Genomic DNA, 26,846 nt, shown 5'->3' on the forward strand with positions numbered 1-26,846 from the left:
TGCACATTAGGGGGTGGGGGTAAAGCATAGCATGTATTAAATACGTAACCTAAATAAACTTATTCTAACCTAATATAACCAAAATACCAACTAAATATTTAATTAAAGTATAGCTACTATGTATTTTCCCAGTGAGCCGAAGCTAATTGTCTGGTACTATGACCGTGGAAAGCGGGTAATGTCTCATGTTCGCGATCCAAATTCTCTAGTGTTTCTTGTATAATACATAAGTACCTAAATAGTTTCTAACCTAACCAAAATACCAACTGAAATATTTAATTAAAATATACCTACATTTAGAGTATATGTTACGTGAGTGTCCAAAATATGGTTAATGTCGACATTCACCGGTGAATGTTCGAAATTCCTTTTTTCTCTGCTAGGCTGTAATTAGCTTTGCGAGTTGGCTTTTTAAGTCTTATACAAGCTATGATGGTAAAGGTTAAAGTTAGGTTATCTTAGTTTAGATTAGTTCAGGTTAAATCAGAAATCGGTTAAAAGCCTAGACTAAGCTAAACTGACCAAACCTATTCTATTCTACCCTAACCTGTCATCAACAAACCTTGCATTAAATTGAAAAAATAGACTGTCAATGCTGACTAAAAATCCAAGGAGAAAGAAAGGTATTTTGGACATTTACCGATGAATGTCGACATTCACCAGAGTCAACCGGTATTCAACCAAGTACAAATACAGAAAGAAACCGGTTCTGTCAGACCAAGAACTTGAGTGTGATGGCTATAGCAGATAAGTTTCCATATGAGAAAACGACAATGTGAAGCTCAAAACTTTCGGTATTCTAAGGTAAGGAACATGGCTCTGTGATGAACTTGGGGAATATTAAAACATTAAATCATCTTGGTTTTAACAAATAGTAGTGCGCTAAAGACACATTTGTTAAATAGTATCATTAATATTTTATTTTTTTCCTCACTTTTATCCGTATTGTATAGCTATGATCAATTTAAAAGGTTTTAGAATAGCCGCGTGCGAAAGTTTTTTAGGGTAGAGGGGTTAATTCTGAAGAGCATGGAAACAAAGAATCCCGAGGAAAATATGAAAAAATTTTAAACAATCATAAAAATTCATATATTTCGTGGGGGTACTTATTTAACCTGCCGCTGAACATAGAAGTAGTGCGAACAATTGCCTATAATATTCGAGCTAAGTTCTTCAAACATTATCTTCTATTTGACTTTTTCTCCCTCTCTCTCCCTCTTTCTTTTCCTTCTGTTTTATTTGTTCAATGATTTCTTATTATCCCTGTTGCTTTCATTATTCTTTTCTCATCTTCAATTAACAAAAGAAAAAGTACAGCTGCTTCTAAAAATATGAGAAAGAATCATGTAATTTGAGTTTTTCGTTTCAAAAGTTCAAAAATGCTTTGAACTTTATAGGGTCCATGACTATGCAAAGAAAACATAAAAAAAGAAAAAAAAGAAAAAAATAGTGAAACTCGCAGTTTCTCTGCAAAAGGAAAAAAAATTACTGTCAATGACGCAGTTTTTTAGTGCCTACAGCATATATAATGATAGTATTTACCTTAATTTACAGAATATAATGTCTGCAATGAATTTTTTTCAAGTCTTTTTTTTTCTATTATAACTTACTTCTCTAATTCTTGTTTTAGCAGTGATTTTAGGGAAGGAAGCAATAGCATTATAGCACAAAATCACCAATTCTAGTGAGACTTAATGAAAACAATCAGATGATATCTATTTTGTAAGAATAATCTTTTCTAGAAGTCACTTAAAATATAAATATTCAATTTAGCATGTTTTTCCTTTATTATCTTTATTTCCAGTATGATTTCTTTTACTTGAACTTCGTCGTCAATTTCACTTCACAATTATAACTTTTTAAATTCAGTTGGCCAATTCCTGATCTGCCAGAAATTACTTCACAAAACAGCTGATGTGAAAATGACCATATGGATATAATGGATATTAGAATATCCATATATGGATATTATGAACCAAATTAAAAATTCTGTATATCGTTTTTTACATCTTTATAATAGACATGAAAGCACCTTTTAAATCTCCCGCTGAAATTTCTTATTCAAGGTGTAAAAAGCATACGATTTCATGTTTTTCCTTTTAATTCTTAGTTTTATTTTGTCGCACAGAATACGTTGAATCCAACTTATTCGTAAGAAGTCTTAAAAAGCATTACACTAAACCATAAACCTTAGAATCAACTTGTATGAGTCTTTTCTCTGTATTAGGGCAGAAGTCTGTTGCATTTGATTCTCATGGTTTTGTTAATTTATTATTTAAGAAGTGCATTTAACCTTCTTCTTCTGTCAGAGAAAGATGAAGCACGTGATAGACAAATAGGAATATATGGAGAAAGAGGAGGCTAGGTATTCCCTCCCCAGAAAAATCTCATCTTCACAATCTATTCATACTTTTCCTCAAATTCCAAATAAATGGCCAGTTTTACTCTTGAATCTCTTATTTATATTTATACTCTCCAATAACTACCATATAGTTTGCCTCTTTTTGCGTCTTCTTCTGAAGCATTGAAATTCTGGGAAACGTCAGATTTATGTTGGATTTTATTCAAATTTCTGAGTTTATTTACTAATAGTGATTTATGCGGTGTGTCTTTTTTTTAGAAAATAGTTGTCTTTTTTAATTTGAAAGTTTTTTCAGTCAGAAAAAGATGCAGCAACTGATAAACAAATGGGAATATATGGAGAAAGAGGAGGCTAGGTATTCCCTCCCCCAAAAAATCTCCTCTTCACAATCTATTCATACTTTTCCTCAAATTCCAAATAGATGGCCAGTTATGCTCTTGAATCTCTTATTTATATTTATACTGTCCAGTAACTACCATATAGTTTGCCTCTTTTTGCGTCTTCTTCTGAAGCTTTGAAATTCTGGGAAACGTCAGATTTATGTTGGATTTTATTCTAATTTCCTAGTTATTTATTAATAGGGATTTATGTGATGCGTTTTTTTTTTAGAAAATAGTTGTCTTTTTTAATTTGAAAGTTTGTTTCAGTCAGAAAAAGATGCAGCAACTGATAAATAAATGGGAATATATGGAGAAAGAGGAGGCTAGGTATTCCCTCCCCAGAAAAATCTCCTCTTCACAATCTATTCATACTTTTCCTCAAATTCTAAATAGATGGCCAGTTATGCTCTTGAATCTCTTATTTATATTTATACTGTCCAGTAACTACCATATAGTTTGCCTCTTTTTGCGTCTTCTTCTGAAGCTTTGAAATTCTGGGAAACGCCAGATGTATGTTGGATTTTATTCTAATTTCTTGGTTATTTATTAATAGGGATTTATGTGATGCGTTTTTTTTTAGAAAATAGTTGCCTTTTTAGTTTGAAAGTTTTTTTTCAGTCAGAAAAAGATGCAGCGTGTGCTAAAGAACGCGAATCTTTTCAAACAAAATTGGAAAGAGAAATTAATGACTTAGAAAGGTCATACATGGAACGACACACGAGACTTGAAGCAGAATTAAATAGAGAGCGGGACAGAGCTAGTTCAGAGCTTGCTAGAATTCAACAGGAGCATGAAGATTACATTAGAAAGCTCCAGGAAAAATTCTCCCGCGAAAAAGCATACCTCGCTGAAGAAGCTGATTCCGAACTTAAGCTGACAGAAAGCAAAAATCAAATGCAAATCAAATCGCTTTCTGATACCTTACGAAGAGAAAAAGAAGAAGCGTTAGACAGGCTTAATGAAAGCTACGAGCAAAAAGTTCAAAATCTAACAATTTTGAATTCCAATCTAAGTTCAAAATTGCAGCAAGGAGAAAAAGAAGCTAAAATGATGCAAGAAAACTTTGCTGACGAGATGAGCAAAATGAGAAGTCATCAGGAGTCACAACATGAGCAGACATTAAAGAATTTAAAGGAAAAATTCAGATCTGAAATTAGTGAACTTGAGGCAAGAATAGATGAACAAAAAGCAAAAATTTTAAATTTACGGACGAATCTCTCTACCAAGGAAGAAGAAATTGCTTCTTTACGCGTTTCATTTTCTTTAAGGACCAAAGAACTGGAGGAAGCACAGACGGTAAGTTGATATTTATTAAATAAAAACAGTAGCAAATAAACAAAAGCATTTTGTTTACAAATGTAAAGAGCTACAATAAAACTTAATACGAACAGAAACTGGTGTGATGCCTCCTCCTCAATTCCCCCACTTTTTCACTCAACCCCTTCTCAGCCGCCCTTTCGAATTCCTCTTGTGTTTGAGCATTTGTTCTTAAAACATCAGGTATAAACTCTTTTAGCTCAGATTTGCTTACTACTAGCACGAGTCACTTCTTATCTATAGCTCACCACAACGAGCAGTTTGACTATTACTGCAAAGTCATCGCAGTGTTCTGTGGCCTGATATTGACAGAGCTGTGTACACTCCTCCTAAAACTTTCACTGTCTTAGATCAAGACCGTATTCAGGGGAGGTTTAAAAGTGCATATAATCAAATTTTTGATGTTTTTTAGGGTTTTCTGTCCCCCCCCGAAAATCATCCTTTTATAGCCCCCCAGAAAAAAATCCTTGATACGGCCCTGTCTCGTATTAATTCCCTTTTATTGTTTTACCTTTTTGTTTTTAAAATAGAATCAAACATTACTTATGTGAAATTTTTGGCGGTAGAAAAATCTGGCTAAGTTTGCTAATTGATCTTCATCCTATTCAATTGACTAAATATCTAAAAGAAGCTCAGGCAGTTGTTGTGCCGGTACAACGAATTAGATATGATGCACAAAGATATATAAACAATAAAATCATCCACAGACTTTAATAAGGGTAGGAGGAGGGAGGGGGGAATAATAACCTAAACACTGAAAATACATTTTTTGGCTCAAGAAATTTGTTTGTTGTTCAAAATTGATTATACCTAATTCAAATTACGTGATCATAATTTTGTTATCTTCCTCATTTTAAACATATTTGTTATTTTTGTTTCTGTAGTTATATTGGGTTGTTTCAAAATCAAACAGTATTTACTTTGGAAGAATTTTTTTTCTTCTTTAAATAAATATTCATTTTGCACTAAAATATTCAAAAACAACATTTTTTAGTATCTTGGGAACCTATAGCCATTTAACTCCAGTCTTGAAGAAATTATCACTGGCTTTGGTGGGGATAATTAATAAAAAAAAATAATGAAATGGAAACATCGTCACAATCCACTGACAAGTTAAGCATGAGACTAGCTACCAAAGCAGAGTAGATTCGTGCTTTGATGGGACAATTGATCTTCCTTTTCATAAAATTGTTCTTAGAAGACTGTAATCACCTTTCAACCCTTACTAATAACTCTACATCTACATTTCCATTTTAGGAGACTCTTAAACCAAGAAAGATGAACTGCTTGACTATCTCAACATTCCAACTACACAATTCTATAAACGTCATGGGTAAGCATGGTGCATTGTCCAAAGGCATTATTTTGCTTTTAGGCCAGTTCACTTTAAAACCGAAACTTTCTGCAGTGGACACCAACGTTTCCAGTTCAGCTGTGCGTTCACAAAGACTGGTAAGACTGGTGCTACATCATCAGCAGAGTCAACAGCTAAAAGAAAATTTCAAGAAGAATGAATTGCAAATGGCTACACCAGCATTGTGTTATTGAGAACATGGTCACTGATGTTAAGGAGTTTGGGCGCAGTAGCAGAGCCTTATTGATCACTATTTCAATATCAGAGTGAATATAAAATCTGATTTGAAGAATTTATCCTATTTGAGAGCTAGGGTGTGTTCTTAGGACCTACATTTTCAAGAATTAAAATACATTTCTGGAAGAATAGAAAAATTACTGACCCAAACAAGATTAATAAAAACTGTTGTTTATGTATTTTTTAAGACTGACTCCAAGACAGCTGCTTAAATGATATGCAAAGTCTACTTAAAATGCTGGGGGTATACAAAATAAAGCAAGTTTAACCCATGTAAATAACCATAGGTTAAGAAGCTACCCTTTATAAATTAAAAACTTTAGAAAATAAATAGGATTCTTAAACATGTGGAAAGGGAGAATTCTTTTAACACCGTGATGAAAAGACATATTTTGCTAGTTTTTTCTCTCCTATAAAGGCTCCTTGAGTAAGTTTTTCCTTTTTCAGAAAGGCTCCTTGGAGTAAGAATATGGTAAAGGAACAAAAAACTCCTTTGTTTCAGCACGTCAACAGCCAATGGCTGATGAGTTCACTGATGAACTGCCACAATATGGTCAGGATTCTTCCAAGCATGTGTTTTCAAAGGCTAGAAAACATCCAGCAGGATGTTTAATTTCTAGAATTCACTTCCATAGAGGAGCATAGATTTCACATTGCTATTCATGCTTCAAAGCTTTAAGCACAAGATCACAATATGCAGTATATTTCTATTAATTGGATTGTATTGCTTCCTTCTGTCGTTATATATATTTATAAGTATTTTTTTAAAGTAGTATTTTTATCTAAAATTGGCGGATCAAGAGGCTTCAAAACATCATCTCAAGAGATCATTAAGGCTCTGGATGCTTTCTTGGGACTTTTATTCAACTAACTCAACCACTGTCAAAGATAGCAAACTGGCCCTAAAATAGCATTTTACCTATTCTAATTCTTACATATTCCTAGGACTATATCTGCCACCATCAGGTAGGTTTGGATGTATTGTCAGAGATGCCCCCATATTTGGAAGGATCATGAAATAAGGAACCTAATGGTAATGGACCTACATTCTACATCTATTTCATTAGCACATTTCCTTTAGAAGTGACTTCACACTAAATTGACATTAAGGTTAGCGACTAACCAGGTGCTGGGCAGTGCTTCCACGTTTTGATTTCAATTTTCCTGAATTTTATGTCAATTGTGCCTAAAATTCCCTATATATAACATCTTTTGCACTGCCAAGAACACATAAAACACTTTAATTAAGTTCCATCTCCAGCACAAGCGTTTGTCTGCTTCTTGAAGCCAGCAACAGCTTTTTGTATTCTGACAGCTGATGAAGTTTTATCTTTGTTTTCAACAAGTAATTGACTTGAATAAGTGAAACTAGTGTGATATTCTCAATTCTATTTTCGGATGTCTGTTTTGATTAATTTCAGGAGACTAAACAAAGGCTCAGCTGGTACATTGCTAAAAGGTAAACAGAAGATCAGCAATATGCACTTCCATAAGTCTGGGTGCTTGATTTTGCCACTACAAGTCTTCAGACTAAATATCTTTATCCAATAATAATCAACTGACAGTTCTTCAGCTTGGGCATCTCTCAAATGAAGCCCTAAAGTTCTAAAGAACAGAATCAACTGGTGGTGTGGTACCAAAGAAGATTTTGTTGCAAAATGTTTATATTTTTCTGTTTACCCAGAGTGATGCCTGCTAGGGCCTGGTCTTTTAGAAACATTTTTCTTACGAGAGGGACTAAGCTGCATGCAATACTTAATGGCATATTATGCTCTGCCAAAAATATGCAGATGTGCATTCAATTTCTTTGGAATAACTGCCCACACAGTCAGAATTTTTCAATGCTGCCACTGCCAACCTTTCCCTCAATTTTATTGCTTGCTTTTATATGATGCTAGTTCAGAGCATGCCTGGTCAACTCTGATTTCCCACAGTATTCATACTTCAAACTGAGCCTACTATGCAGGACATAATTATTTTTCTTTGACTTGTTTGACACTCTTTTCTCTATCCAATTTTTCAATATTGGTAACTGAAGCCACTTTTCGACAGACTTTGTTTTGTGTTCTTAAAATCCTTACTTTACCCCATTATTCCCAAAAAATAAATGTCCCTAAAAGAAGTGATTTCTCCCTAAAACATGGTAATCTCCCTAGAAGTGGAGGCCCGGGTTCTGGGGTAGTTTATTATCCTAGAAATATACAGCATAATTACAAAGTAGACAATAAGTTTTCAGATTAAGTAACTACATTAATTGAATAGCTGAGACACTGATATATCTTTGGAACCAGAATTTTATTCAGAATCAAAAAATGATTTCAATTTGTTTCTGAAAAGAATTTTATTCCTACCCCCCTACTGTGCAGAAATGTACCCTGAATTGTGTATATGTATATAGGGCTATACATAATATATATATATATATATATATATATATATATATATATATATATATATATATATATATATATATATATATATATATATATATATATATATATATATATATATATATATATATATATATATATATATATATATAAATATATATATATATATATATATATATATATATATATATATATATATATATATGTATATAGATATATATATATATATACATATATAAATATATATATATATATATATATATATATATATATATATATATATGTATATAGATATATATATATATATACATATATAAATATATATATATATATATATATATATATATATATATATATATATATATATATATATATATATATATATATATATATATATATATATATATATATATATATATATATATATATAAAAATAAGTTGTCTGTCTGTCTGTCTGTGGATCAGGTGACGTCATGTTTCTGTGTTGACTGACGTCATGTTTTCGACTGACGAAATTACAGATCGGGACACAAATGACGACCTGGACACCGGCACATAGAGAATATAAATGACGCGGGACACTCAAAGAGAAAGCGACTGGGACACAAGGAATGTTCGATTAGCAATCATCATCAACAAAGCACCGGGACACAAATGACGACCGGGACACAGGGAGTATAAATGACGACCAGGACATAAGTAAAAAAAAGCTAAAAAAAAATTAAAAAAAGGTAAAAACTAAAAAAAAACTAAAAAGAAAAAAAAACTAAAAACTAATAAAAAAAACTAAAAAAACTAAAAAAGAAAAAAAAATAAAAAAAGGAAAAAAATGAAAAATAAAGGAGAAAAACAAAACTAAAAAAAATAAAAATAAAAAAAAATAAAAAGAAAAAAGAAAAAAAACTAAAAAAACTAAAAAAAAGTAAAAAACAAAAAAAAAATAAAAAGAAAAGAAGGGGAAAAATACAAAAATTTATTTCATCATATACCATTTCAAAAACGAATGTATAGCCTATACAAACCGGGACACAGGGAATGTTCGATTAGCAATCACCATCAACAAAGCTCAAAGGCAATCATTAGAATCATGAGGTATAACTAAAAAAACTAAAAAAAGGTAAAAAACTAAAACCTAAAAAAAAGACCAATTCAAAAACGAATGTATATACAGACCGGGACACCGGGACACAAATGATGACCGGGACACCGGGGACACAAATACAACGGGGACGCCGGGGGGCACAGGGGGATATATAAATGACGACGGCGACACAGGGAATCGTCGATTAGCAATCACCATCAACAAAGCTCAAGAGCAATCATTAGAATCATGAGGTATAGATCTGAATACGGATTGTTTTCCCATGGACCATTATATGTTGCATGTTCAAGAGTCGGTAAACCTGACAATCTATTTATATGCACAGACAATTGGACAGCAAAGAATGTTGTATATTCGCAAGTTTTACGTAGTTAAAAACATATATATATATATATATATATATATATATATATATATATATATATATATATATATATATCTATATTTACAGGTTGGACATAGGGAGACAACTACAATGGCGCGTAACGACTTACGCGCGCGGGGGGGCTTGGGGGGCGCAAAGCGCCCCCACCAACTAGGTGTTGGGGTGGCGCGAAGCGCCACCCCAACAGTTAGTATATATATATATATATATATATATATATATATATATATATATATATATATATATATATATATATATATATATATATATATATATATATATATATATATATATATATATATATGAATTTATATCCATTATTTTATTACAAAATTTACCAAACAGCCATGGCATGTCTAAGCATTTAATTATTTTTATAAGTTTTGTATATATCAAACAACTAGATTAGCCAAGTGGTTAGCACATTAGACCAGAAATCTTGTATCAAGAAGAGCAGAGTTTTGAGCCCTGACACTGCTGATTATTTGATTTAGAGTAGGGGGCAGCAGTTTGATTCAACCAGAATCAACATAGCTCCAAATGGGCACATAAAGAAATCTGGAGGGGGGGGGGATATGGGTGAGTTTGTAGCTGAAAAAACAATTTAGCTAGGATGATAGTAAATACATCATTTCATAGGTTTTTATACACTCTTTCACAATCCAATAATTGCTTCTGAGGGAAATTATATTTTGAGTTCTTAAAAGACCCAAAATACCCTATAGTAGCCAATAGTATAAAAATGCTAACAAGTAATTTTCATTGGTCTTAATAGTCATATAGTGAAAAAAATTGTAGGATTCATTAAGTATGGTTGTAAGTATGTTTATATACTGTTTTATGCTTATATTTATATGTTATATTTTTTAAGTATGTTTGTGTGTTTTTTTTCTTTTCTATTATGTTCAGTTTTTTCTTTGTTGTTACAGATAGGATTTCAAATGAATAAATAACCACAAATGAATAAATAAATTTTTACTGATCTTTAGTTTTTGTTGCTAAATACTGTCTTTTCAGTAGTTGTCAAAATTGCGAATCATATGCCACTAGTGACGTTGCTAAGAGGGAGTGGGGGCAGTTGCCCCCCCCCCCCAATGATTTGAAAAAAAACTATAATTTATTCAGAAGCTATAAAACTGTTGCTTATTTTAAGTGTCAAATTCGGTCTTTACTTTGAGCAAATAATTTTTTTAAATTAATCCAAATGCTCTTTTTAGCTTAAAGAAAACGATAAAAATATATTCTATTAAACTTCACAATACATTCTACATTAATATTTTTCAAAATATGTTGCCTTTGAGACATTATCATCCAATTAAAATGTTATCCTTGTTAGTGGCAAAGTGAAAAATTTTCTATTCTTCCTGTTTCGCCACACTTACTCAGGTCAATTTTTCCCCCTGATATTTAGGGTGTTTTAAATTCTTAAAATCTAACAGTTCAAGATTAGATTCTTTAGTTTTAAAATTTCAAAAGGTGGAAATGAAAACAACCTCTAAATCTGCCAATAGGACAGAAATGAAATTAGTGAAAAATAAGGTAGATATGCAGTAAAAATAATTTCCTGAATGAAAAATAGATCATTGGAAAGGAAAATAATACTAAGTGCTTTTTAAAATGATATTCATACTATAACAAGATGGATCACATCGGTTATAGTTTGGTCATGGAATTTGGTAAAGAGGGATCCACTCCAGGAATCCTTAAGTTATTTTAATTTTTATTTCAAGTATTTAATTGAAACTCCAAATCTCTTGTTTGTCATTGAAATGCTAAATAACTGCTATTTATAATAGCTAAAATAAGCTCAAAATTCTAATTTTGGTAAGCTCCAAATTCTGTTATGTGTAATTCAAACAACTAACAAACAATGAGAACATCTTATTCCTTACGTTTTGGATTCGCATACTAATCCATAAATGTAGAACTAGCTCTATGAATAATACTATGATGGCTTTTCGCTATTTTTGCTCTTCTAAATATTTCTTTTAACGAGCTTTAAAACAAAATTTACATAAATGTGCTAAGAATTATGACCAAAATTAGTCACATTTCACACAACGCCACCGTTACTTGCAGGAGATTCATCTCTGAGTCAGCATGCTGGGCAAAATGTCTGCTGAGAATAGAATAAACGGAATTTAAATAAAATATGAATATTTTTCTCATGATTTAGAAATTTTGTGTGCACACATAAGCATGCAAACTAGTTTTTTAAACAAAGATATAAAGGGGAAGGTAATTTTCCAACTCCAGGAGTCAATTTTCCTTGCAATTGGCGTCCCTGGGAATTTTTAATTGAAGGGGAGGGGGATGTGTACTGCAGCATTAGAGGTGAATCTGGCTGAAAAAGTCAAGTGTATACACCATTCACATTTGCCCACCCAAATGCTTGTTTATGCTGTACCACTGTCGTCTCCACCAGCTCATTGGTGACATTTGTTCTACAATCCAAGCACCAGCACATGTATTAATGACTGTTTAATGTGTGTGCATTTTTTATGATGTATTGCTGAATGTTTTTAAATTCCCCAAGAACCGTATTTATTATATAGTTTCTTTTCTTTGCTACTGCTTGAATAGTGCCTACTTCAATAGCAACCCCGCTTGCCCCCCCCCCCCCCACAATAAAATACTGTAGCTGCGCTCCTGGATTCCACCCACAACAAATACAGCTGATATTAGACTTCTTACTGAAAATCTACCCACATTAAAAGTTCTTCAATTCAAGATTTTTAAACGTAAAGCTATGTAGAAAGAAACATAAATAGAAAGAAAACTAAGATAATACATAAAATGTAGATAGAAAATGAATGTTGGCAACATCACCTCTCAGCATTAAAATATTGTTGCTGACATTCTTCTAAACTGACATCTTGCAATGGTTCTACATCCAAAGGACCAGCCAAAGATGGTTTCAACTCTTTGAGAAACATTGGAGTTCCTTCGCATATTTCTTCTGGGCTTAGAAACGTGTTCTCGAGATACTCAAAGCCAGGATCATCTGACAGTGAAGATTGATGTGTTCTTCTTGTGTCCTGGTTCAGGTAACACATTCGTGTAGATGAATCGTAGGTGGCGAATCGACAGGTAAAGGTAAGTTCATTTAAACACCTTCAAAATAAACAAATTTTGGCATATCAATTACTAGATTTCTATTTTACAATATCAAGAATGAATGTTTCAACAAAGACAATTTTGAGATCTGACCCAACACATTTGGGAGTGGTGCTTCAGTTCTAAATCCAACAAGGATTTGATAGGAGTCACAATAGTTGGAATATATACAAAAAGAATTTAATTTTGGATAATCTGAAAGATTACTTCCATAAAGTCAACAAAAATGGCCTTTAATCGTCAGAATATTAATATTTTTTCAAGATTTGCAGCACAAGCAATAACACTGATATGCTACTAGTCTTGATAATTATTATTTTTAGCACAATCAGACCTCCTCTTAAGCTAAGTTCTGACAGCAGACAACAAAAAACTTCAACTGAGGAAATTACTCAATAGTTTCATCATGTGTATTCAACATGATAAATAAAACAAAAAAATATATGGCACTGAACAGCAGTTTTGATAGCCTCTTTGTTTCACACTCTGAAGCCTCTAGTTAAGGCACCAACTATTAAAATATGACGTTAAAGAAAATGTTTTGCTATATGTTATGGTGGTTGTGCACTATGGGTAATTGCATGCTAAAATAAGACTTTCAGGATATAGGTCCTTAATTGCCTTAAAAGCCAGTATCACTTGACTTAAAGCTCTTATCCAGTCACTTCCCCAACTTAGAGAGAACCAGCCATCAGCACTGTTCTTCATCTCTGCAGATGTCTGTTAAGATCTAGGTTTGGAACCTAAGTGGGGTCGATTCTTTGGATAGTAACTTCACTGTGGATGACTTCCGCCAATCTTGTGCATGATTTTCCTATTTAGTGTTACTGGCCATTTAAGGTTAGGCTAGATTTGAACATGAGTTGGGTATATGTTTCAGAAGACTAGAAACATAAACGGTCCTAGCAATGCAACAAGTAAGACTTGAGCTGCTCAGAAAGTGTTAAGGAATTAAAGCAGTACAAAATATACAATTCCCATTCCTTGTTAGGCTATCATGTTTGATTTTGCAAATATGTTTACTCCTGGAAAAATCCGTTTTGATCATCTGCAGCAAGGCACAAGTCACTGACAAGTTAAGCATAAGACTAGCTACTAAATCTGAGTAGTTTCGTGCTTTGGTGGGACAATTGATCTTCCTTTTCGTAATATTGTTCTTAGAAGACTGTACTCACCTTTCCACCCTTATTAATAACTCTACATCTTCATTTCCATTTTAGGAGACTCTTAAACCAAGAAAGATGAACTGCTTGACTATTTCAACATTCTAACTACACAATTCTATAGACATCATGGGTATGCATTGTGCATTGTCCAAAGGCATTATTTTGCTTTTAGGCCAGTTCACTTTAAAACCAAAACTTTCTGCAGTGGACACCAACGTTTCCAGTTCAGCTGTGCCTTCACCAAGAATGGTATGACTGGTGCTACATCATCAGCAGAGTCAGCAGCTAAAAGAAAATTTCCAGAAGAATGGATTGCAAATGGCTACACCAGCATTGTATTATTGAGAACATGGTCACTGATGTTAAGGAGTTTGGGCGCAGTAGCAAAGCCTTATTGATCACTATTTCAATATCAGAGTGAATATAAAATCTGATTAGAAGAATTTATCCTATTTGAGAGCTAGGGTACGTTCTTAGGACCTGCATTTTCAAGAATTAAAATGCATTTCTGGAAGAATAGAAAAATTACTGACCCAAACAAGATTAATAAAAACTATTGTTTATGTATTTTTTAAGACTGACTCCAAGACAGCTGCTTAAATGATAAGCAAAGTCTACATAAAATGCTGGGGGTATACAAAACAAAGCAAGTTTAACCCATGTAAATGACCATAGGTTAAGAAGCTACCCTTTGTAAAGTTACAAACTTTAGAAAATAAAAAGGATTCTTAAACATGTGGAAAGGGAGAATTCTTTTAACAATGTAATGAAAAGTCATATTTTGCTAGTTTTTTCTCTCCTATAAAGGCTCCTTTAGTAAGTTTTTCCTTTTCCAGAAAGGATACTTGGAGTAAAAATATGGTAAAGGAACAAAAATCTCCTTTGTTTCAGCAGGTCAATAATCAATGGCTGGTGATTTCACTGGTGAACTGCCACAATATGGTCAGAATTCTTCGAAGCATGTGTTTTCAAAGGCTAGAAAACATCAGGCAGGATGTTTAGTTTCTAGTATTCACTTCCATAGAGGAGCGTAGATTTCACATTGCTATTCATGCTTCAAAGCTTTAAGCACAAGATGACAATATGCAGCAACTTTCCATTAATTGGATTGTATTCCTTTCTTCTGTTGTTATATATATATATATTTATAAGTATTTTTTAAAGTAGTACTTTTATCTACAATTGGCCAGACAAGCATCAAACCCATTTGAACAAAGATGCATCAAAACATGTTAGGCAATCAAAAAACATATTATATGGCTCTATACCTGGGACCATCAGGGAGGAGGGGGATCAAGGTGCATTGTCAGAAAAGCAACTACAAGATTTGTAAATAACATAAAATAAGAAATTAAATGGTAAGATCATAAACAGCCTAGTAACAACCATCTAAAACTAGACTATCAGCATCACACCTAAGATTAGGAGCTTCTGTTCATGGTGATGAAAGATACTTTTGAATCGTATAGTTGTTGTATGGCCAATACGATGTTAGTTGTTGGCCAATTTCAAAGGAAACATGCTAACAAAACAAAATAGTACAGTTTGATTCCTCATAGTATACTTTTTCTGAATATTAAGCTTGTTTTTTTATAGGGCACCCACCCCTATGACTGTCCTAAATATTCTACTACTACTACTACTACTACTACTAACAACAACTCACTGCAGCAACACGCCGATTTAGGCCAACATAGCCACAGCTATAAAAACCCCTTGTCCATCCCAGTTTGTTCAAAGCCTCCCTATTTACATCTTCCCAATAAGTTCTAATGTCCATTAAATCTTTCCTTAGGACCTCCTCTCACCCTATTTGAGGACAACCTACTTTTTGTTAGGCCCTAGATGGCTAGTTTAAAAGGATAGTGGTTTATCCTTCATCTTCAGAATGTGTCATAGTCATCTCAACCTATCCCTCATCATAGCCCTAGAAAGCAGAATAAAACCATAGCTTTTGTACAGCTTTCTTACTGAAATTTGGTCAGTCAAATGGGTACCCAAAAGAGTTCATAGACAATTCCTCTGGAAAACATCTGAACAAATACTTGTCCATTTTTTGGACCACCCATGTTTCAAAATCATACTTGATCACATTGAGCAAAGGTAAAAGACCAAAAGTGCTTTTCTTGTGCTTCATTTCAGCAGAAGACCTATTTTGCAAGGATTAATTTGTGTAATATGCAATTTGTTATTTGTCATCGAAGGTCAGTGACCTCTAGAGGGTGGGAAAGAGGATCAAGAGGCTTCAAAACACCATCTCAAGAGATCATTAAGGCTCTGGATGCTTTCATGGGACTTTTATTCACCCATCTTAACCACTTTAAAAGATGGCAAAATGGCCCTAAAACAGCATTTTACCTATTCCAATTCTTACATATTCCTAGGACTATATCTGCCACCATTAGGTAGGTTGGGATGTATAGTCAGAGATGCGCCCATATTTGGACAGATCAGGAAATAAGGAACCTAATGGTAATAGACCTTCATTCTACATATATTTCATTAGCACATTTCCTTTAGAAGTGACTTCACACTATACTGACATTAAGGTTAGGGACTAACCAGGTGCTGGGCAGTGCTTCCACTTTTTGATCTCAATTTTTTTGATTTTTATATCAATTGTCCCTAAAATTCCCTATATATAACATCTTTTGCACTGCCAAGAACACATAAAACACTTTAATTAAGTGTCATCTACAGCACAAGCGTTTGTCTTCTTCTTGAAGCCAGCAACAGCTTTTTGTATGCTGACAGTTGATGAAGTTTTATCTTTGTTTTTCAACAAGTAATTGACTTGAATAAGTGAAACTAGTGTGATATTCTCAATTCTATTTCGGATGTCTGTTTTGATTAGTTTCAGGAGACTAAACAATCCAATAATAATCCAATAATAATCAACTGACAGGTCTTCAGCTTGGGCATCTCTCAATAAAGCCCTAAAGTTCTAAAGAACTTAATCAACTGGTGGTGTGGTACCAAAGAAGATTTTGTTGCAAAATGTTTGTATTTTTCTGTTTACCCAGAGTGATGCCTGCTAGGGCCTGGTCTTTTAGAACTAATTGTCTTAGGAGAGGGACTAAACTGTGTGCTATACTTAATGGCATATTATACTCTGCCAAAAATATGCAGATGTGCATTCAATTTCTTTGGAATAACTGCCCACACAGTCAGAATTTTTTAATTCTGCCACTGCCAACCTTTGCCTCAATTTCATTGCTTGCTTTTATATGCTGCTTGGTCAGAGCATAACAGGTCAACTCTGATTTCCCACAGTATTTATACTTCATACTGAGCCTACTATGTGGAACATAATTATTTTTCTTTGACTTGATTGACACTCTTTTCTCTATCTAATTTTTCAATATTGGTAACTGAAGCCACTTTTAAACAGACTACGTTTTGTGTTCTTAAAATCCTTACTGTACCCTATACTTCCCTAAAAATAAGTGTCCCTAAAAGAAGTGATTTCTCCCTAAAAGAGGGTAATCTCCCTATAAGTGGAGGCCCTGGTGCTGGGGTAGTTTATTATCCTAGAAATATACTGCATAATTACAAAGTAGACAATAAGTTTTCAGATTAAGTCACTACATTAATTGAATAGCTTAGACACTGATATATCTTTGGAATCAGAATTTTATTCCTACCCCCCTAATGTGCAAAAATGTACCTTGAATTGTGTATAAGTATATAGGCCTATACATATATACATATATATATATATATATATATATATATATATATATATATATATATATATATATATATATATATATATATATATATATATATATATATATATATATATATTATTAATGTATATCCATTATCTTATTACAAAATTTACCAAACAGCCATGGCATGTCTAAGCATTTAATAACTTTTGTCAGTTTTGTATATATCACATGACTAGATTAGCCAAGTGGTTAGCACACTAGACGAGAAATCTTGTATCAAGAAGAACAGGGCTTTGAGCCCTGACACTGCTGATTATTTGATTTGGAGCAGGGGGCAGCAGTTTGATCCAGCCAGAATCAACATAGCTCCAAATGGGCACATAAAAAATTCTGGAGGGGGGGGGGGAATGGGTGAATTTGTGGCTGAAAAAACAATTTAGCTAGAATGATAGCAAATATATCATTTCATGGGTTTTTATATACTCTTTCACAATTCAATAATTGCTTCTGAGGGAAATTATATTTGAGTTCTTAAAAGGCCCAAAACACCCTATAGTAGCCAACAGTACAAAAATGCTAGGCTAATAAGTAATTTTCATTGGTCTTAATAGTAATATAGTGAAAAAATTGTAGGATTCATTAAAAAGCTAGAAACCCTCAAAATTATATCAATTTCGCAGTGAAGTAATTTGCTATATTGTTTCTAACCATGTATAGCACTCCTAGCTGAAAGAAGAGAATAAGGGGATTTGCACTTGTGCTATACAGACAGTTGGTCAGCATGCAATTTTTTTATATTTCATATATCTGAGAGCGTCAGGGGGGTGGATTGCACTGTTGCAAGTATGAGTATGAATTTTGAAAAGAGCACTGAATTAGAAATCTAATGGTTCTAGGTTAATCTTATTTTATTAATAAGTTTTCTTTAGTAGTGTCACTAATGTACAATACTACTTGCAATTACAATAGTAGTGATTATCACACTTTAAAAGACCAGTGAATTGGGAATTGAATAAAACAGACTTGTTTCTCCTTTTTTCCTGGCCTAAGGTATGGAATAATTTCTGGTAGGCTACTATCATTCAAGTAGCTCAACTAATTTCTAAGATAGAAAGAACCTCATAATCTGGATTTCTTTGATAAAGCAAAAATTTAATACTTTTTCTAGCTAATTTGATGACATTCTCACTCTCTCCTCTGACAAAAAAATCCTTCGATAGGCCTAGAGTAGTCATGTATACTGTTTTTAAATTTAAATTCGCATCATTACCATCTATAGTTTGATTTTAATGTTATATATTGGTAGCATGACTGCTGCCCTGGCTAGAAAAAATACTAGATTTCTGTGATTTCTTGATTAATTTAGTGATTTGTTTCAATAATCTAGTGATTTAGGTGCTGATTTAGAGATTTTTGTCTAGGAAATTTGAAAAATCGCTAGAAATATTAATAGGTAGTTGGCTGCATGAGCCAAAGAGAATGGGAAACTTGTCGGTTAGTATTACAGCTTTTGAAAAGTTGATGCAGCACCATATCTTTTCAATGTCTATTCAGCCCCATATGCTTCTCTCCCATGCCAATCTATTTAGATCGCTACCTTTCACTCCCTTTTAAGTAAAGTTATAAGCTTCTCACGTTCTTTAGCCAGCTTCACATTAGCTAAGTAGAATTTGACAAACCTCTGTAGGGTAAGTTCCTTAGCTTAAGCCACTTAAGCTCCATAACGTAAGCTGTTAAAAAAGTTGAAAAGATTCCAACTTAGGCTGGAAACGAAAGCAGCACAGGAAATCAAAAGCGATTTGAATTATAAAAATCAAACATGAATGTATTAGATTATCTAATTAGAGACTTTACGAAAGGCAAAGTCTGCGTAGCCTACTACCACTGTACTAGTTTACTATTAGTCTATTACCACCGTAGACTACTCTACTGTTCAAGTTCCTAATCTTCTTCATCCACGAAAACAGCCTAAAAAGCAAAGACTTGATTTCTGCTTTCTAAAGTCCGAATCATAAAGATGAATTCCATTTCTTTTTACAGTCTTCCTTTTGTTTAAATTAAAATATATTATAGGAAATATATCTTCACATTTGTTTTTGATATTTAAAAAATGGACAGAAAAGCTCATATTGCGAAGCTTATGGGACCCTCGTCAGTGTGATAGGCAGGATTAGAATACAAGAGCAATTTACTTCATGTCTTTAGCTTAGGCCACTAGGCATAAGCAATAAAGGGGCAGTGCAAAGGCGGCATTTGAACTGTACCGTAGACAGAAGACAAAAATCAAGTGAATCATATTTCAAGGGTTGTGGCAGCATAGGGGTGCCTGGAAAAGATTTGAATAACAAACGTCTAACTCCCTGAATGGGGATCTCTGCCTGTGTGGCAGCTTAGTGGCGGCTGGAATAGATTCGAATAATAAACGTCTCTATCCCTGAAAGGGGAACTTTGCCTTTGTGGCGGCAAAGTGGCGCCTGGAAAAATTTCGACTAACAAAAATATTTATCCCTGAAAGGGGAATTCTACCTCTGTGGCAGCATAGTGGCGGCTGGAATAGACTCGAATAACAAACGTCTCTATCCCTGAAAGGGGAACTCTGCCTTTGTGGTGGCATAGTGGTGCCTCGAAAAGATTTGTACAACAAACGTCTCACTCCCTGAAAAGGGAACTCTGCCTGTGTGGGAGCAAATTGGCGCCTGGAAAAGATTCGACTAACAAACATATCTATCCCTGAAAGGGGATATCTGCCTTTTTGGCAGCACAGTGGCGTCTTGAAAAGATTCGGATAACAAATGTCCCTATCCCTAAAAGGGGAATTCTGTCTTTGTGGCAGCATAGTGGTGCTTGGAAAAGATTTGAATAATCAACGTATCCCTCTCTGAAAGAGTAACTCTGCCAGTGTTGCAGGTTGTGAAAGCCTTATTGTGGGTCTACCTATGATTTCTGGTCGTTTCAAGATTTAATTATAAAGGAATTTATATCTGCTGAATTTATTTTTGGGTTGTTATATGTTCTTTGGACTATTTTAAACGAAATGGCTATTCCACAATTTTGATAAGAGATGATAAGATTTATTTCCAAAAGGCTATGAAAAGCTCTGATAGAGCCGAATTTGCTTCATATGTCCAAAAAGAGATAGTAAAACAATAAAACAAATAACACAGTAAGACAAAAGCAAAAATAACACCAAACAAGCATAAATTATGGTCAAGAACCGAAAGAACTTAATCCAAATAATGACAAAAACAGAAAAGGTGGAGAATAAAGAAAATATCAAATGCTAAAAGAAAAAAACAATTCCAAACTTGTATTCTAAGTGAGTTACGGTAAAATCAAATCAAACAGTTCGTGGCAACGAACTCGTAAAGAGCGACTCAGCTCAATAGTAACCGGAACTCTCAAAATGGAATTTTGATCCAAATACAAACAAATAAATCAAATAGATACCTCAAAAGAATTTGATTTTTATGCTGGTTTTAAATATATAAGTTTCATCGAGTTTAGTCTTACCCATCAAAAGTTACTAACCTGAGAAAATTTGCCTTATTTTAGAAAATAGGGAGAAACACACCTTAAAAGTCATAGAATCTTAACGAAAATCACACCATCAGATTCAGCCTATCAGAGAACACTACTGTAGAAGTTTCAAACTCCTATCTACAAGTACGAGATAAGGTAAGGTAAGAGCTGCCTGTTCAGTCCCATGTCAGCAAAATAAAAAAAAAAAAATCAATTTTGTTTAAAACAGTCAAAAGGTCTGGTGACAATTCTCTGGGGCTCTAATGCTCCCTATGCCCCAAGGCAACAATTTTATATTTTATAATTTAAAATCATCTAGGAAGGAGGGTATAACTGATTCTGCGTGTTATGGGAAAGACTGAGCGTATTAAGGTGAAACTTCGGGGAATGTTGAGGGATATGTTAAACTAAATCAAAATATACGATGTGCATCCAGTTTAACAAAAAGGCGAATCTCGAGAACGCCTGGGGGCACTAAGTTTAAAGTTTAGAGCCTATTGTGGCATATTTTCAAAAGTGATCAGAGGGAAACCAGTCCCCCTTTCATTCTCTTTTTAGCTGCCCTCCTTCCAAATATATCTGATTAAAAATTTGGAATATCTGTCTTCCTAAGAAAAGATAAATAGTTATGCCTCTGGGGTAAACAGAGCCTCTGGGGCGTGATAAGTTATGCAAGTTGACAAATGTTTACATGTCTTCTTATATCGGTTGGCCTGGGGACTTCCTCAAGTTTTCTAAGATAGTCAAAAGCATTAGCTTTGAGAAATTTTCATCTGAATAATGGTGAAAGGCACATATACAGCTAAGAAGAAGGTGAAAGATAGACTAACTTCTAGAATAAAAACTCAACCTCAGCTCTAGTTATCGGTCCTTGTGTTTCAGGATTCATTATTAGAAAATTGGGACAAACAATACAACTTTAGTGTAAGGAGCAAGTTCTCGTGGAGGGGTAAACATCTTGTACAGAATAATTTCTGTTTGTTTTGACCTTTAATATTGCTCCCTACTCTCAGTTGAAACAAATTAATCTAAATTCTGATCATTTTTTAATAATGCTGTTAAATGAAAAATTCACTCCTCCCACTGAAAATTCGTCCTTGGAAAGTTCGTCCCTAGTAAAAAAATTCCCCTGTAAAATTCAATCCATGCTGAAAATCCCACCCCCTCCATAAAATTTCTTGCCGATGATTCCTCGTGAAAATTCTTCTTAGCCTACTTTCATTTGAAAATGACTTTAAATCCTAATCGTTTTTAATCTGTCCAAAAATTCCACTTCTGTTTCGACTTCTACGTCTAAATTCCTCTTCTAAGTTAAAATTCTCCCATGGAAATACTTTTGAACTATTTGTTTGTATTAATGTTTGTAAAAAGAAATCTGTATTTTGAAATTATTTTTAGCTCAAATGATGTAGACATTTTGTGAAACTCTTTAAATCCTATTTTATGATTTATTTCATATTTTATGATTTATTTCATATCTTTTAAATCATATTTGAAAATTTTTCAAAAGGTAGAAAGTTTTTTGAATAGTTTTGGCGAGAAAAATCAGTTCAACAAATTTTTATGATCAACAAATTTTTGTGGGGAAAAGATGTGGTGTACACTTTCAAGATGAGTAAGTGGTACAAAATAAACGTAAATAAACGTAATTTTGAATAAACGTAATTTGATTCATATTGAATCTAAAGCAAAATGGTACAATTGCAAAACTTTATAATTAATATTTGCAAAATATTAACTGTATAAAATATACAAAGTTATAAATCGCTGCAAATTGTACCTACTGAACTGTTAGAAAAGAAGTTAGCTTTTTAGTTTTAGAAAGAAAACTGAAATTTACAGACTACAAAAATATAAACAATGTAGCCATCTAGTTTTATGCCAAATTGTTTAGCTAAAAACAATAATTTTAAAGACTGATTTTTCTTTTCAATTTTGGCAAATAAATCCACCTATTATTTCTAAAAGAAAACTATTAGATTGAAAACCCTAGAAACCTCATTATCCACCTTATAATGAAAAAAGAAATCACAAATGCAACAGCACAAACACAGAAACAAAAACATACCAACCAACCATAAGAAATATAAACTGTAAAAAATAATAGTAAATAATAAATGATATATATTAAATAATATATAAAATACAATACATAATAAATAAGATATAAAATATATTTTTTGTTTCAAATAAAAAATAAAAACAGAAGGAGAAAGACTGCCCGACAACCGATTATCCACCCTCTACGGCCCCTCGATATTCGTTGTAACACTATGACTAGCTGGTACCAACGAAGTACCATTTAAATGGATATCATATACTATAAATACAAATGTTCACAAAATTTTGATTCTGAGGGGCGACCAGCAAACCTTAAAAAAACGCTAAAAAATAGCCATGTTAGAGATAAATTACGAGATTACAGAAAAATCCTAAAAACTTGCAGATTCGAAGATGGGAAACACAACACCTCCCCGACAAAGGCCTGACTTCAAAGCATATTGTAAACGTGTAGTTAGGCAGCTAGAATTGTACCTTCAAAAACTGAACCTGTCTGAGGATTTTTCTCGGGAAGCAAGATAAAATATGAAAAGCTTATTTTCAGGCAATTTTTGGTCTTTTCAGTTTTCCTGTTGGAGGGAGGGGGCATTGTGGTCTGATGTCAAAATAAACGGGCATTATCTAGTCAAAAACATTATCATAACAAAGCACTTTTCAGACCACTTATTTGATCAACTAAATAATTTCGTTTCAACCCTCTTAAGCGGAATATAGATATGCCTCTATTCCCTTTCTCAATTGTGAACGAAATGAAAAGCTTAGGAGTAACTTTCACTGGTTACTATAATTTCAGTGCCCATATTAATTCAACCGTCCACAAGGCTAATGCATGCCTTCAGACGCTTACAAGTTGAGGCGTTTTTGGTGTGATACTGACAGTCTTCTCAATACCTACAGGTGTTATGTTCGCCCGTTGCTCGAGTGCGTGTACCCGGTGTGAGGCCCATTTGCTATCCGCACGGCGTATCTATTACGTGACTTAGAGTCCGTCAAGAAAAGAGCAACAAGGATTATACTCTGAAGCCACGACATACCGTATGATCAAGCCCTCGCGAAACTGAATTTATCTCCACTTAAAGTTCAGCTTAAACCCCTGATTTTGCTATTTGGAAAATCCATCCTATCCAATACGAGCCAAAACAAGCCCATGGCAAAATAGCCAACCCCCTAGTATTGAGGCCCATGGCTCAAAATAGGGATTTGGTATTAATTAAATAGACAAGTCAAATCGACGATAGTGCTCTCTGATCAATTCCTTGAGAAAGATGGAATACTGTATAAGAAAATATTTTAAAAGCATCTATTCATGGACTCTACATATTCTCTCCAATCAACAGCAAAGTAATCTTTAGCAAAATACTTTTGATAATTTTCGAAAAGCGACTTTAATAATAATTAAGAGACTGATGCCCATTCGGAAGAGTTTTCCATAAACAAAAAGAGAAAAAAAAACAAGAAAAAATGCAAAAATAAAACAAGGAGGATATCCGAAAGCAGAGGAACTATGGACCAGGAATCTTAATGATAGATGAAGTGATGTAGAAACAGTAACTTTATTTAACATTCTTACAGCATTGATTAAACAGCAAAAATTCACTTGAGAGCTATACTAAACGGAAGGAACTGAAGCTCTCAGCCTATTAGCAAATTAGATCTGACTTTTTATTCTAGCAATAGTTATTTCCAAAATTCCATTCTGTCTATATAGCAAGTGTAGACATACTGACGAATAGGAGGAACGGGGCTTGAACATAATCATATTTATACAGTGGGAGAGCATTTGTGAAAATGTCAAAATGGAATTGAAAAAGAGTTCAATGACTGGGACACCAATGATTGTGAAGGGAGCTATAAGTTGATTTCAGAGACAATCTCATGCATCACTGGCTAAGTCATTGCTCAACTGGTGCCAACAACTTTTTTTTGCTTTGTTTGAATTAGTATTTTTAGATTGTCTCTTAATTCCAAACCAAAGTTTTACGATCTACATCGTCTTGACGTAGCGTATGATGACTTCACATATTCTTAGGAATTACCACGTTGCGTAAGTGATACCGGGTTGTGTCCAGATCTTCAAAATAACGAGACTCTGTATATCAGATAATGAGCTAGTCTCCGGATTATGTGGTCCAATGTTTAGAGCTGTTCACCTCAGTGTGGAAAACCCTCCACTACCCCTTTGAAAATGGCTTAGATAATTGAGTATTGTATTCTTTCTTTTTTAATTTTTTTTTTACTATTTCAGAGTTTTCATTCTTTATGAGTGGATTCAAATATAATATTGCATATTATTCATACTGTCTATACTTATAGTTTTAAACAATTGCAAAAGTTTGTTAAAAACCAAACACTGGGTCTTTGCGTGTTTCCGGAAGCAGTGGAAGCCGTTTCCGGAGAGAGCGGCATCAACTGTGCATGATATAGCCCAGGAATTGTTTAACTCCTTTCTAATGCTTCTTCCCATATTTATTTTAATACAGGCTTGTCAAGAGCCTATCTGCCCATAGCCTGTAACAGTTTCCCAGCACGCAATCACTTTACCATTTACAAATAACAAATTTACCTGACGCAAAGATTCATCGAAGCATTCTGCTAACGTCCTTTCAGTAATTTCTGTTTGGTAGTCCAGGTTGAGCCGTGAGTTTCTTTATTGCTGAAAGGCTGTCAGAACAGTCCTTTCCTTCGGTCCTTCTTCACTTTGCCGTGACTGTTTCGTTCCAGATACTACAATTTCCAAAAAAATTAAATAAAATAAAAAAATTTCAGAAAATTTTCAAATTTGTAAAAAACGATTCAAAAAAAAAAAAAATATGAACTACGGATGAAAGAGTTAGTTAATAGAAATACTTAGAGTTTTTTATTAGTAAAGTTGGCTATCCACGGAAACCAAAAATAAATTCTCATATATTTCATAACATATAGATTCTCCGAGAATTTCTTCATGAATGCAGATTATGGTGCCTGGATAAACCGATCAACTTGAACTACCAGCGATTATGGTGTCTGGGGAAATCAATCAATTTTAATTGATTGATTTAAAGAGGGAGACAGAGGTACAGTGCAAAGCACATATTAAGGGATGTGGCAGTTCCAATTTTTCTTCAAATGGCCCTATTTAAGGTCTCCGTTATTTTATATTACCAGAGTGAGACTTTAGCCTTTGTAATTACGAACCGTAATAATTATAAAATTATGACCGAAAACCAAACTTTCTGTACTCTCATGCTAGTTGGAAGTCAAACAGACAAAGCATAGTACTGGCAAATCCTCTCTACACTGTACATTGTAAACCCCCTCATCATATCGATCATATGTATCCAACTGTGCCTGTCTTATATACAGTATTTAGCCTACTTGTTTAGGGGATAAGTTACTTTACAGACTAGAACTATAGATTGTAAAAGATTGTCTGTCTGTCTGTCGAGTGACGTCATTATATGACGTCTGAATTATTTCATCGTATACCAATTCAGAAACGAATGTATTCAAGGCGAAGTAGCTGAGTTGGTAAAGCGTTATGTTCCAGGTTCCAGGTCCGAGAGGTTCCAGGTTCAAACCTTGGCTTTAGCATTAATACAAAAGAAAAAAAAAACTAAAAAAGGTAAAAACTACAAAAAAAAACTAAAAAGAAAATACTATAAAAAGTGAAAAAGCTAAAAAACTAAAAAACATAAAAAAGGTAATAAACTAAAAACTAAAAAAGAAAAATAACTAAAAAAAGATAAAAACTAAAAAAATAAAAATAAATAAATAAAAACGAATAAAAAAAAAATAAAAAAAAT

The 26,846-nt window shown here is 33.4% G+C and overlaps 3 protein-coding genes across 5 annotated transcripts in view; 1 reads left to right on the forward strand and 2 right to left on the reverse strand.

Moving 5' to 3' along the window:
- Positions 1-5,607, forward strand: part of LOC136035850 (centrosomal protein of 131 kDa-like) — a 39,368-nt gene extending 33,761 nt beyond the window's left edge. Inside the window, exons 7-8 of the mRNA XM_065717809.1 lie at positions 3,361-4,038; positions 5,317-5,607. Of these exons, the coding sequence (XP_065573881.1) occupies positions 3,361-4,038; positions 5,317-5,607 (969 nt within the window). The remainder of the gene's footprint in view (positions 1-3,360; positions 4,039-5,316) is intronic.
- The window catches only part of LOC136035538 (S phase cyclin A-associated protein in the endoplasmic reticulum-like), a 598,516-nt gene that overhangs the window by 507,452 nt on the left and 64,218 nt on the right, over positions 1-26,846 (reverse strand). The gene's annotated exons all lie outside the window — the stretch shown is intronic.
- Positions 1-26,846, reverse strand: part of LOC136035535 (uncharacterized) — a 77,907-nt gene that overhangs the window by 46,647 nt on the left and 4,414 nt on the right. The window contains exons 2-3 of one of the 2 annotated variants that reach the window (XM_065717381.1): positions 25,628-25,788; positions 12,357-12,641 (exon numbers count right to left, since the gene is read on the reverse strand). In XM_065717381.1, the coding sequence (XP_065573453.1) occupies positions 12,357-12,641; positions 25,628-25,644 (302 nt within the window). In that variant the 5' untranslated portion in view covers positions 25,645-25,788. Of the gene's footprint in view, positions 1-12,356; positions 12,642-25,627; positions 26,737-26,846 lie in introns of those variants that run through there. The other variant, XM_065717380.1, reaches the window with a different exon arrangement.

Source organism: Artemia franciscana, chromosome 14 (assembly GCF_032884065.1).
Source record: "Artemia franciscana chromosome 14, ASM3288406v1, whole genome shotgun sequence".
Classification (NCBI taxonomy): Eukaryota; Metazoa; Arthropoda; class Branchiopoda; order Anostraca; family Artemiidae; genus Artemia; species Artemia franciscana.